Here is a 13,328-nt window from a genome sequence, read left to right as displayed (position 1 = left end):
CAGTGTTTACAGTGTGTTGGATGGAGGAGTTGTACAGGGAGATGGCCACAGGCAGGAATGATTTCCTGTGTCGTTCAGTGGTGCATTGTGGGTAATCTCAGTCTCTCACTGAACGTGCTCCTGTGAGTTACCAGCATGTCATGGAGTGGGTGGGAGGTGTTATCCAACATTGTCCTTATCTTGGACAACATCACCTCTCAGACACCAACCGAACGGACTCCAGCTCCATCCCCACATTACAGGCCTTGTGGATCAGTTTATTTAGTCTGTTGGCATCTGCGACCCTCAACCTGCTTCCCCAGCATGCAACAGCATAGAGGATCGCACTGACCACAACGCAGATACAACATAACGTTAATTAGTAGGAATAGTGAAGTGTCACTTGGCTATGATAGTAAACAGTAGACACTGATGTAGCTTACTGAATCTTTTGGACTGTTCAGCACAATATTTATTAGTCATTGTCAATAGTTAATTTGTCCTGTTCTCATTGTATGACAAATTATGATGGCTGTTTGGTAGCTGTTTGCATACTATGCATATGTCTTGATGCATTCTCAATCATCCAGGAAAGTATATCTCCAAAAATTGAATCTGTTCATCTGGACGTAGCGTTTTGTGGGAGAAACGTTTCCTCACTCATCCAAGTGACTTCTTCAGTCTCAGCTGACTGCAGGTTTCCCCAAACCTTATAAACAGTACATTTGCATAATGACTGAAACCAGCCCACTGAAGGAACAATGGGCTGTGAGGTCAGTTCCTTAATCATAATTACGCAAATTCCCATGACCATTGATCAACAATCACTGACCAAAACCCACTGATCAAAGAACACTGATCAATGGCCATGAGTACCATTCACAGAGAGTTGGGGAATAACTCTAATAATTGTCTGCATGATCAACTCGGTCACCTATAACATCTCCAAGTTTCTGGCTTCGATCCTCAACCCGCTGGTGGGCAGCTCTGAACACCACATCCAGAACGCCCTGGATTTTGTTGAGAAGGTGAGAGAGATCATTATGGAGGCAGATGAAACCATGGTCTCGTACGACGTTACATCTCTCTTCACTTGCATCCCAGTCACGGAAGCGTTGGAGGTAGTCCATAAGAGATTACAGGATGACACCAACCTCAGCAACAGGACCACTCTCAGCATCGACCAAGTGTGTTTGCTTTTGGAACTGTGTCTTCAGTCCACCTACTTCACATACAAGGGTCAGTTCTACAGGCAGAAACATGGGTGTGCCATGGGCTCCCCAGTTTCACCCATCGTGGCCAATTTGTACATGGAAGAAGTGGAAAAGAGGGCGTTGCTATCCTACCCTGGAACACCACCAAGCCATTGGTTCAGATATGTGGATGACACCTGGGTGAAAATCAAATCTCAGGACGTACCACATTTCACGGATCACATTAACTCGGTGGACCGACACATCAAATTCACCAGGGAGGATATGAAAAGTGGCAGGTTAGCCTTCTTAGACTGTGAGATTTCCATCAGTAATGGGGGACATCTAAAAGCTGATGTGTACCGTAAACCTACACATACGGATCAGTATCTAAGGTTTGACTCTCATCATTGACTGGAGCACAAACTGGGTGTCATCAGGACGCTACAACACAGAGCGAACACCATCCCCACTGACACAGCGGCCAGGGAGGCAGAAGAACAGCACATCAAGAAGGCCCTGAGTAAATGTGGTTATCCCAGCTGGACTTTTGTCAAAGCTGGAAAGGCGTCAAAAGAAAGCTCCAGCCGATCCAGGAGAGAAGGACAACCGCTGCCCAGGCGAAAACCTGTAGTGATCCCATATGTGTCAGGAGTATCGGAGCAGCTGAGACGCATTTTTTCTAAACACCGGGTCTCTGTGGCTTTTAAACCCCAAAACACGATGCACCAAAAACTGGTCCACCCCAAGGATCGGGTCCCCCGACACAAACAGAGTAACATAGTGTACGCTGTTAAGTGCAGGAGGATTGCCAGGATTTATACATCGGGGAAACCAAACAACCTCTGGCGAAGCGGATGGCACAACACAGAAGAGCGACCTCGTCAGGCCAGGACTCTGCCGTTTATTTACACCTACAGGCCAGTGGACACTCTTTCAACGATGAGGATGTACACATCCTGGACAGGGAAGAACGCTGGTTTGAGTGCGGAGTCAAGGAGGCCATTTACGTGAAAAGGGAAAGACCATCTCTGAATCGAGGAGGGGGCCTAAGGGTACATCTGTCACCATCTTACAATGCTGTGATTGCAGCCATTCCCCAACTCTCTGTGAATGGTACTCATGGCCATTGATCAGTGTTCTTTGATCAGTGGGTTTTGGTCAGTGATTGTTGATCAATGGTCATGGGAATTTGCGTAATTATGATTAAGGAACTGACCTCACAGCCCATTGTTCCTTCAGTGGGCTGGTTTCAGTCATTATGCAAATGTACTGTTTATAAGGTTTGGGGAAACCTGCAGTCAGCTGAGACTGAAGAAGTCACTTGGATGAGTGACGAAACGTTTCTCCCACAAAACGCTACGTCCAGATGAACAGATTCAACTTTTGGAGACATACTATGCATACTCTCTCTCTCTTCATATATATATATACATATATATATATATATTGAACTACCAGAACTACCAGAAGGCAACATTGCAGACATAGAGGACAGTTACAAGTACCTGGGGATCCCGCAAGCGAATGGGAACCATGAAGAGGCCGCTAGGAAAGCTGCAACCACCAAGTACCTGCAGAGGGTCAGGCAAGTCCTGAGGAGTCAGCTGAACGGTAAGAACAAGATCCGGGCCATCAACACCTACACCCTGCCCGTGATCAGGTACCCTGCTGGGGTAATAGGCTGGCCAAAGGAGGAGATAGAAGCCACTGACATAAAGACAAGAAAGCTCCTTACCATGCATGGAGGGTTTCACCCCAAGTCCAGCACCCTGAGGTTGTACCCTAAGCGGAAGGAAGGGGCCGGGACTGGTGAGTGTCAGCACCACAGTCCAGGATGAGACAAGAAACATCCACGAATACATCACGAAGATGGCCCCAACTGACAGCGTGCTCAGTGAATACCTCAGGCAGCAGAAACCCAAGAAAGAGGAGGAAGGCGAGGATCCATCATGGAAGGACAGGCCCCTGCACGGTATGTACCACCGGCAGATAGAGGAGGTGGCTGATATCCAGAAATCCTACCAGTGGCTGGACAAAGCTGGACTGAAAGACAGCACAGAGGCACTAATCATGGCAGCACAAGAACAAGCTCTGAGTACAAGATCCATAGAGGCTGGGGTCTATCACACCAGGCAAGACCCCAGGTGCAGGCTGTGTAAAGATGCCCCAGAGACAATCCAGCACATAACAGCAGGGTGCAAGATGCTAGCAGGCAAGGCATACATGGAATGCCATAACCAAGTGGCCGGCATAGTGTACAGGAACATCTGTGCCGAGTATAACCTGGAAGTCCCGAGGTCAAAATGGGAGACGCCCCAAGGGTGGTGGAGAATGACCGAGCTAAGATCCTGTGGGACTTCCAGATGCAGACGGACAAAATGGTGGTGGCTAACCAACCGGACATAGTGGTGGTAGACAAACAGAAGAAGACGGCCGTAGTGATCGATGTAGCGGTTCAATGACAGCAATATCAGGAAGAAGGAACACGAGAAGCTGGAGAAATACCAAGGGCTCAGAGAAGAGCTCGAGAGGATGTGGAGGGTGAAGGTAACGGTGGTCCCCGTGGTAATCGGAGCACTAGGTGCGGTGACTCCCAAGCTAGGCGAGTGGCTCCAGCAGATCCCGGAACAACATCGGAGATCTCTGTCCAGAAGAGCGCAGTCCTGGGAACAGCTAAGATACTGCGCAGGGACCCTCAAGCTCCCAGGCCTCTGGTAGAGGACCCGAGCTTGAAGGATAAACCGCCCGCAGGGGCGTGCTGGGTGTTTTTTTACATATATATATATATACATATATATATATATATATATATGTATATATATATATATATATGTGTGTGTGTGTGTGTGTGCGTGTTTATGTTTACCTGGTTAAATTTAGTACCAACAACAACAGTTTTTACAGTAAAATATGTTTTATACGTATGTACAATCCTTGTCATACATATATACACATACATTTTATGTGTGGGGGTGGTGTGGGGTGGAGGGTACCGGGGGTGGGCGGCGGGGTGGGGGGGCACCAGAGGGGGTGTTCGCCCAGGGCACCAAACAGGCTAGGACCGCCACTTTTCCAATGGATGCATCAGAGAGCAACTTGGGGTTGGTATCTGTTTTGTTCTTATTTAAATTTGTGCAGCGTGTTGTTTGTTTGTTGTTCATGTGTTTATGTTAACAATATAATTCATATTCATTTTGTTGAAATAAATCTTTAAAGTCAGTGAATTCAGATTCGCTACATTTACAAACCACAAAATAAAGCTGAGTAATGAAAGAGTGCCAGGAAAGTAATGCATTTACTCAAATCATTATTTATTGATTGATCTGATTCTGTTGTTCAAAATTGATTGGAGCAGTATATTTTCACACACTGATCAGCATTTTAACTGCATGACGTCATAAAAATAAAGAAAAGCACAACAAAGAAAGGAAGAAGAGCTGTGAGTGAAATTTAACAATCATTTAAACAAGTCCACTGAGTGGAAGCACAAAATCCATCAGGCTTTAACACATTTCAGAACACAAATGAAAAGAACTTTTAACAGCTTTGACAGGAAACTACAGACTGTGCTGCAGGTTCTCCAGAAAACATCAGTTGTCAGGTTTCCCTCTAACTGCAGCAGCTGAGCTGAGGTGGTATCACAGCGCTGCATTTACACTGAACGCACAACAAAGGTCACACCTGTCTCATAAATCTTTGCTATTAATAAAGCAAAAAAAGCAAAGAAAAAAACACCGTAGAAGTATTTGTTAGGATGCCTGGGTCGTTGACCCAGGGCTTTTGAGTTTATTATATTATTTATCATTTCTAGTCTTTGGTTTCTTTGTTGAAGTTCTGTCTGATGGTTTATGTCTCTGTGTTATCCTTAGTTGCTATATCCCCTGTCGGCTATATCCTCGTGTCCAGTCAGTGTCTGTGTCTGCCCTGTTCCTACCGTCTCTGTTCCCTCTGTAGTGCCTGCCTGTGAGTCTGTGTCTTTAAGTTCAGTCTGTGTTATGTTTCCTGTTTTACTTTGGAGGTGCGTGTCTTATGTTAATGTGTCTGGCTTTGCTTTCCTTGTCTCGTTAGTTCTGATTTCTCCCAGCTGTGCCCTCCTTCTGTGTCTCATTCCCCTCGTTACTTCCCAGTATACTTAAACCCTGTGTTTCTTCGCGTCAGTGTCGCGTCGTCCCTCATGCTGTGTGGATCTCCCTGTGTTTCCCGTGAGTTTATGTTTTTCCCCAGTTCAGTTTAGTTTGCTGTGCTTTGTATGCTCGTTTTCCTGTGTCAGCAAATAAAGCTGAGTATTTTGAGTTCATCCCTTGAGTCTGAGTCCTGCATTTTGGGTCCACCACTCCTCCTTGCCTGCCTGCCACACAGCCAACCTTAACAGTATTTGCATTAAAATCATTCAGAATATAATATTGCAGCTGGAAAATTGGAGTTCATTAAATTTAATGTAAATGTCTCTTCTCCTTTAATGCAGGTTATGTTAATTATAAAGTACTTTGTTTATAATTTGTTGTTTTGATCTCAATCTGCAGAGGAACCAAGTCTGTCAGATTAATAACTCGGATTAAAGGCATCAAATATTTCTCTCTTCTTTGTCTGTCTGACTTATTTCATTTGAGTAAATCAGTCATGTTAACATGAACTTTCATACTTTAAGAGTTCTGTGCCTTCACTGTTCTTTTGGCAAATCCACCTGAGAGCATTGCACGAATTGCATCTTTGTCTGTTGCATTCTTGTTATGACCTTGGTTTCCATCACCTGTCTTTCCCTTGCTGTTTGATTCTTGCACATTTTTAAGCCTGATGATTTTTTGTGCCTCATCAAACATTTCCTTTGTGTATGTTTCTTTGTTCTTGTTCTTGTTGACCACCTCATTGATCTTGACAACTAGGTTTTTTATTTCGTTTTCATTGACCTTCCCACCTTCGCAGCAAAGTGCACAGTATGTCTTCCTGCTAAGTTTTAAATCTTTCTCAACAGAATATAATATGTCTTTTTTTTTCCCCGTGTCCAATGTTGTATTTTTGTGGATGATCAAAGGTAAAAAGTAAGGCTTTGATGCTTCACCAAAGAATTCTTTAATGCGTTGGATTCTTTTCGCATCACCTGATGAAGGAGATAAATCCCCCATGTATATGAGCAAAAACACATGGGGACCAGGAGAAAAGATGGATGGATCAAAATCTTTGAATATATTGTGTTCTTCTCCCTCGTCGATTACACTTTCATTATCTCTGGTCAGAGTCGTCACCAAGTTGAAGGATTCTTCCAGGATGCCTTTAATCTTTTTCGAAAGGTCGGTTTCAGTCTTTTCAATGAGGACAATCCTCAGCTTCTTTTGCTCTGTGAGAGAATTGAAATAACATATTTCATTGTAGTTATAGTATTATATGACATATGAGTACTGCAGCAGTTAGAGTGCAAACAAGACAGGCATGGATGTAAACAGGAGCTGATGTTAGCTTAAATTGTGCCAAACTGCATTTATTTCTTACTTTCTTTTGAAAGAAATATCTGTACTGTTGCACTCATCTGAGAATATGGTTTGAAGAGCCCTTAACTAATATAGTCATGAAAATTAAAGCCTGGAAAGCTGTTTTTCCTGCCTGTGAAAGTCTTGAAGTTGCTTGATCAATGAAAACAATTTTCATTAATTAATAAAATCTATTAGTAATCCAGTAAACTGCTCCATGCCATAAAGTTAAAGTATTAGATTATGGTAGAAAATAAAATACATTTCCAAATATCCAAAATAATACATATGGCAAACCAAGTAGTGAAGGGCAATGTGAAAGCATCTAACTTTAAACATAAATATGATTACTAAGCAATGAAAACTAGAATTAAGTGAATGCTAAACAGCTTAAATAGTTTCAGCTGTACAGTTAAATAAATCTATACTATCAATACACAATCTTAAAACTTTATTTTATTATCAGTAACTTTGTTTTAAATTTTGTTCCAAAAATTGTGTCAGTTTAATTTAATCAAACTGAAGTGAAGCAATGAATTGCAATATATGTGCTCAAAGATGACAAGTGAAAGAAAAGAGTAAAAGTGACTCACTGCGAATGCCCAATTTTTCTGATTTCTGACATTTCTGATGTTCTGAGCAGCATCAGAGCATCAAGATTTAATGTGTGTGTATGTTCTTAGTCATCCGGGTCATGGTAATCTAAGGAGCTTGAAAAGAACAGCAATCGGACTTCTTTGAGTCTCTTGAAGACAGCTGTCCACAGGACGAGAGGTGAAACGTCTTTAAGAAACTCAAAGAAGTCTGATCGTTGTTCTTTTCAAGCTCCTTAGATCTAAATTTAATGTTTTAAGAGTTATTTGAGAGAAAAGCTCATTTGTTTGGTAACAAGCTTTGATAATATGTCAGTACAAAAAGACAAAGAAAAACACCTTCTGATACATGCTGAAACAAGGTAATGCTCATGTGATAAAGGAAATGTTTTTTTCTGTTTGTTAACAACACATGAAAACATTAATTACAAGAGAATAAGTTAAAAATATATATATACATATATATAAAGATATACACACACACACAAACATATATATATATATAATGTACTTACCACAATTAGCCATTCTGGAGATTCTTCGTAGATGTGGTTGGTTGCTGTGTCGAGAGCGTTGCGTGTCTTGAGAGTCGTCAAAGTGCCTCGTAGTTCAATACTTTGTCACTTCATGCTTATATAATAAACGTCTGTGTACTTCCCTCCCCTTGAAGAGAGGTCACCAAACCAGTTTTAGAAAGAGCCAACCAATTACAAAATACAAATCAGAATTAGATGCAGGGCAAAAAAAGTAAAAAGATGTCACCAAAGAAGCAGATTTTATGTTGGTTTTTGATACATTAAAGCCACGTTTTTAAATTTGGTTCTATATTTTCTGTCGCTTTGCGTGGATGCATCGGTACAAACAGGGCAAATATTGAGTGATTAAGACAATCACAGCAAAATGGAAAGCTCTAAAATTTTGATGTAAATGATGTTCAATTCAAACTCATGTTCAGTTTAAGAACATCATAAGTCTACAAAAACTGTAGATGGCAATGTAATTATTGTTACCTAAAACTAGACTTAAAAAGACATTTTGGTTCATTAAAAACTGAAACTATATTTTTGAACTTAGAAAACTAACAAAAATAGAACAAAATGATGAAGGGAATATTGTTAGTTTTAGTTTGTATTTTGTAAATATTTGGTCATATTTGTCAGATCAATCAGATCTTGCCTGATGAGGTTTGATGGACGTGTTTATTGAGATTTCAGATGTCTATAAAACTCTGAGTCCTCTGCTTTCAAAAGGTCTGCACTGAAAAGTAGCGATTTTCAGAAGTCTTGCTTCTGCCATATGCGTTAAATAAAATAATAGTAAAAAAAAAACTAACACTCAAACTAATCAAAACAAAAAACAAAAAATTTTCAAACAGAAAACTTTAAACTGAAATACACAAACTCACTCTGGAAACTGACTGGAACTAAACTGCAATATGTTTTCTCTGTATTATGGTAGGGTCTTTAAAATATAAAACGCCTTGAGGTGACTGTTGTTGTAATTTTGGCACTGTATAAATAAAATTTATATAGTGCCAAACAGAAATGTACAAATAAACTGAACTAAATTGAATTTAAAATGACAAAACTAATTAGAAAATACAATATGGAGTAACTAAAGTAACTCAGGTAGACAGTCATGTGGGAAGGGCTGCGTGAGTGCAGTCTTAAGTAATAGCAGATTTGTTGCTGGTGAATTTCAAAGGGTAGTTTTACTTGAAATACCCTTCCCTAAAAGCAGTCACCTGTTGCAGCTGGCGTTTGGTCCCTTAACACTGAGTATCAATCTCTGAAACCAACACTGAAGCACCAAAAACTGCATTTTCTCTAATATTGCATCTCAGACAATTAGAATATTGAAAAAAAAAAAGTCTATTTTCTTCCAAAATTTAAAGCAGAAATGTTGACTGCTGAAAAGCATGTTCATTTTTACACTTTGTATTTGCTTGGGACTCTTTTACTATAGTGCATCAGTGCGGAGTTGCATAGAGGAAATAGGATTGTGGCACTGCAGCCTGGGTTGTTTTAATAGCAGCCTTCAGCTCATTTCTATCTTTCAGTCAGCTGTTTTTTAGATTTTCCATTGGGTTCAGGTCAGGTGAGTTGGTTGACCAATACAAAAACGTGGTCAGCAATCCACTTAATAGCGGTGTGTCTCCAGGCAGCTGCTAAGTCCCCCTGGAATAGGAAATCACATTTGCTAAAAAGCTGTTCAGCAGATGGAAGCATGGACGCTATGTTGACTTCTCACTTGATCATACACAACAGACAAAAAACCATAAAAAGCAACAGAGGTCATGGACCTCCAAATCATTGAAGACTGCAGAAACACCACCTTGGATTCTGCCCTTCTCCTCTCTTTCTCCAGACTCTAGGACCTGTGATTTCCAAATGAAATACACATATCAAGGCAGTCAGAGGGAAGCTAGGCAAGTATTGGAGCAGCAGAAAGATATAATGAAGAATGAAGAAGCCTAAGAAGTTCAACAAGCTAGCCATAGCTGAGGCCTTGGAAACTGCAAGCAAAGATTTCCGTTCTTGCCCAGCTGCTTGAAGACGTATACCAGAGAGATAGGAAGCAGGAGAAGGTGTAATCTCAGCGGCAGGGGAACAATATGAGTATAGCCCTACCAAGGCTGCAGATAAAGCAATACTGGAAGAGAATATGGGAGAACGATGCAAACATAGCAAAAATGCTCAGTAGCTAATGCATCTAAGAGTGGACCACAACCTTCCTGACCAGGGTCTAGTAGTCATCACAGTGGCAGACATCCAAGAAAGGGTCTCCGACTTGGACAGCACCAAGCTCTGACATGATTCGTACCAACTGGCTGAAGAAGCTGACTGCACTCCACGAGTGTCTAGAAGCACAAATGAACCAGCTGCTAGTCGATGAGAAACACCTCGACCAGGCCAATAACCTGAGGGTCCTGCGCAGTATCTTAGCTGTTCCTAGGACGGCACTCTTCTGGACAAAGATCTCGGATGTTCTTTTTGGGATCTCTTGGAGTCACTTACCCAATTTACATCTTCACGTTTCCAGTCTATGTCCCTGTATTAAATAAAGCTTTGTCAACTCACAGTCCAGTTGTCCTTTGAGTCTGCTGTGGTCCACGCCTACGTGTCGGCCTCCTGGTCCATGACATGAACAAATTGGAGTCTATTAGATAGATATGATACAAACCACTGCAGCACAGTACCTGTAATACCTACAGCATGTTCTAATCGCTCTAATAGGATATTATGGCCGACAGCATCGAACGCAGCACTGAGGTCTAGCAGGATCTTCATGTAGACAACTTTTGAGTCAACAGTCTTCTGTTGATTCTGATTGTGCTAACTGAACATTGAATTTATATTGTTTGAATAGTAAATTATTCTAACTCGAAATATGCAAAACATTTGACACAGTGAATTACTGATTTTCATGATCTAGCCATAATCATTAGAAAAGCTAAAAATATTTCTCTTTATCTGCAAAGAAGATATAGAGTATATGAAAGTTTACTTGTATAAACACTTTTTTTTTTTTACAGTATTATTTTTTTAAATGTGCTAGTAATGCCCAGCAGAAGCTCTGGCCTAAAACTTCATAGCAGAAATAAACATGTTTACAGCCTGATACAAAAACTGATTGGTTTCTGTGGATCATTTCCCCCTTCACACCACCTGTACGGGGGGAGAGTCTTTGTACATCTCATCTGTTTAAATAGTGGTGGAGGTGATCTTCAGCTAGGATGGGTTTTGGCATGTCCTACCAGGAAGAGGCTCACAAGCATTGTGTCTCTGTGCAACACACTGAACCCAAATTTCTCCCAGTGCACCCATCAGACTGTGAGTGGATGTGACAGAAAGCACTTGTGACATAGAATAAAGTTCTACAGGAATGTGTGAGAATGGGTAAATGAGGCTTCTTCTAAGTATTTTGAGGTTAATAACCAAACCAACTTAGCACTCCCAGCTCTTCTCCAAATATAGTCACTCCTGTCTCCATAGACCAGCACTACAGGACCCTAAATGCTAATGCTTCAAAAAGCAGCGTGAGAAGCAGCAGTTGATGTCACGGTGACTTCAAACACAAACACAGACTCACTACAATGTTTAGACTTTTCATTATTTCTGTGATAAATGTGTTTTCTGTAAAGGTGTTCACTGGCAGGTGTTCAAAAGAATAAGTTCAAAGAAACTCGAGTGAATTTAAACTGTCCTCAGTCTGTGTGGACGACGTCGTTTGTGTGTAGCTGCACAAAAAATGTACTTTTCCACGAGATGTTGTGAGACTGTTGTACCAACATTTTAACAACAAACAAAGGTAACTGTTGTATGAACCATGGTGGATGACTCGGTTTTTCCTAAAACTAACTAAATAGTAAATTCAAGACACAAATTCAAAATAAAAATAGCACATCTTTATCTGTTAGTTAAATGTACTGTGTAGTGTTTACCTCAATGTGATTATTAGAATAGTGCAGGTTTTAATTTCAACACCAACTTCTTCTTGTCTTTGCACAGTTGAAACTCCACGTTTCAGCCTGAGGAGGATGCCTACTATGCAAATATGTCAGCAAAGCCAGCGGCTGATGGGGGCGTGTCTGAGCTCGGCTTTGCCCTTCTTCCAGGGAAGTGTGTCAGATTTGCCAAAATGCTGTGATTGCATAAATACACCTGTGGGGACAAATACAAATATTTCCTGCAAAAGACTTTTTTCTTTTTTTCTTTTTAAACATCCAGGTCCTGCTGCACACACTGATACTGAACCTTAAATATTCTGTGTCTCATTTCATGCATCCCTTGAGGCCAAGGCTGCAAAATATACATGAAATTGTGAGAAGGAAACTTTGCCCATGATTATTATGAATAGGAAAGATTAGTTTCTATGGACAAATGCTGTTTCAAAGGATGTTGGACTCTGAGGAGCAGTGCAGCTGGTTGCTGAACGTCTGCCCTCTGGTGGCCACAGGAGAAACTACACCTGCTGGTCTGTCTGGGTTTGAAACATCTGACACAGGCTGAGGTTAAAGGGTGAAGTGACCTGAAGTGTCTGCAGCTCTAAAACTCACAGTCTGAAGACAACATCTGGTTCTGTCTCTGTCACTGTGAGCATCAGGGCCGATTTATCCTGAGGGCATTCTGGGTAGGAGTCCAGGGGCCCATGTACAGCTGGGGGCCCATCAAAGAGGCAAACAAAAAAAGACCAGGATTATATTATCTTAAATAGAGTTACATAATTGGTAGAAGACAATAGTCTGTATTTGACCTGCCTCATCCCTCCTACACTGTCAAGGCTACTGGTCTGTCCCAAAGTCAACCAGCTAGTGGTTCTTCCAAAATGAATGAAACAGGCATGATGGGAGAAAATGGGGATGGATACTGATTGCTGTTAAGTTTAAAGCTGATGAGACGTTAAGCGTGATGACATGCAAGCTAATCCACAGGTCACAGTCAAAGTTTGAGTGGATCTAAATGAAGGAGCTATATCCATGAAATATTCTGTTACATTCGTTTTCTGTAACATAATTATCATTATCATGAACCCACACACAGACACAAATTCACATCGTAATGAAACACACAAGAACTTCTTTTCATGTTCAAGTTTGAACACAAAGCAAATTTGAGTTTGAAGAAGTTGATTTTGCAGCAGTTTCTTCTTTGTTGGTCATCACTGTGGACAGATGGGCTGGTGTTCCAGCACATTCTAGTTCATAAAGGACGATGTCAATATGATGCTTACAATATATTAGTATAGATACTGATCATTTCTGTGATTATTAAATGTTTAAAGTGTTTCTGATTTTGTATTTACAGCATTCATTCATCATCAGTTCCCATCCTCGTCACTTCCTGTCTTCTGCAGTAAATATTTGTGTTTGCTCACAGTCTCATTACTCTAATCGCAGCATTTTGACACGTTTAACAGCTTCTTCAGAAGAATGGTGAAGGCAAGCACAGTCGTGGTGGAAGAGGTGTGATGAGAAATGAAAATATCCTACAGCAACATTTTCTGAGTCTATGGTCTTACAGTAATCCTGCTTCTGCACATGTCCTGTCATATTTCGTAGGTGTGAGTGTTAATGGTCCGCCTCTCTGTGTTAG

General features: G+C 41.1%; 1 protein-coding gene across 1 annotated transcript; it reads right to left on the bottom strand.

Moving 5' to 3' along the window:
• Positions 1–5,262: 5,262 nt before the first annotated feature.
• LOC116324207 (GTPase IMAP family member 2-like) lies at positions 5,263–7,861 on the bottom strand. Its single transcript, XM_031744780.2, has 2 exons — positions 7,749–7,861; positions 5,263–6,510 (listed from the first exon to the last, which is right to left on the bottom strand). Exons 1-2 carry the CDS (start codon positions 7,759–7,761, stop codon positions 5,819–5,821), a joined length of 705 nt encoding a protein of 234 aa, XP_031600640.1. The 5' UTR covers positions 7,762–7,861; the 3' UTR covers positions 5,263–5,818.
• Between the last annotated feature and the right edge of the window lie 5,467 nt (positions 7,862–13,328).

The sequence above is a fragment of the Oreochromis aureus genome, linkage group 4 (genome assembly GCF_013358895.1).
Source record: "Oreochromis aureus strain Israel breed Guangdong linkage group 4, ZZ_aureus, whole genome shotgun sequence".
NCBI classification, from domain to species: Eukaryota; Metazoa; Chordata; class Actinopteri; order Cichliformes; family Cichlidae; genus Oreochromis; species Oreochromis aureus.
The sequence above is the reverse complement of the archived record's forward strand: the minus strand, read 5'-3'. Positions and strand labels throughout refer to the sequence as shown.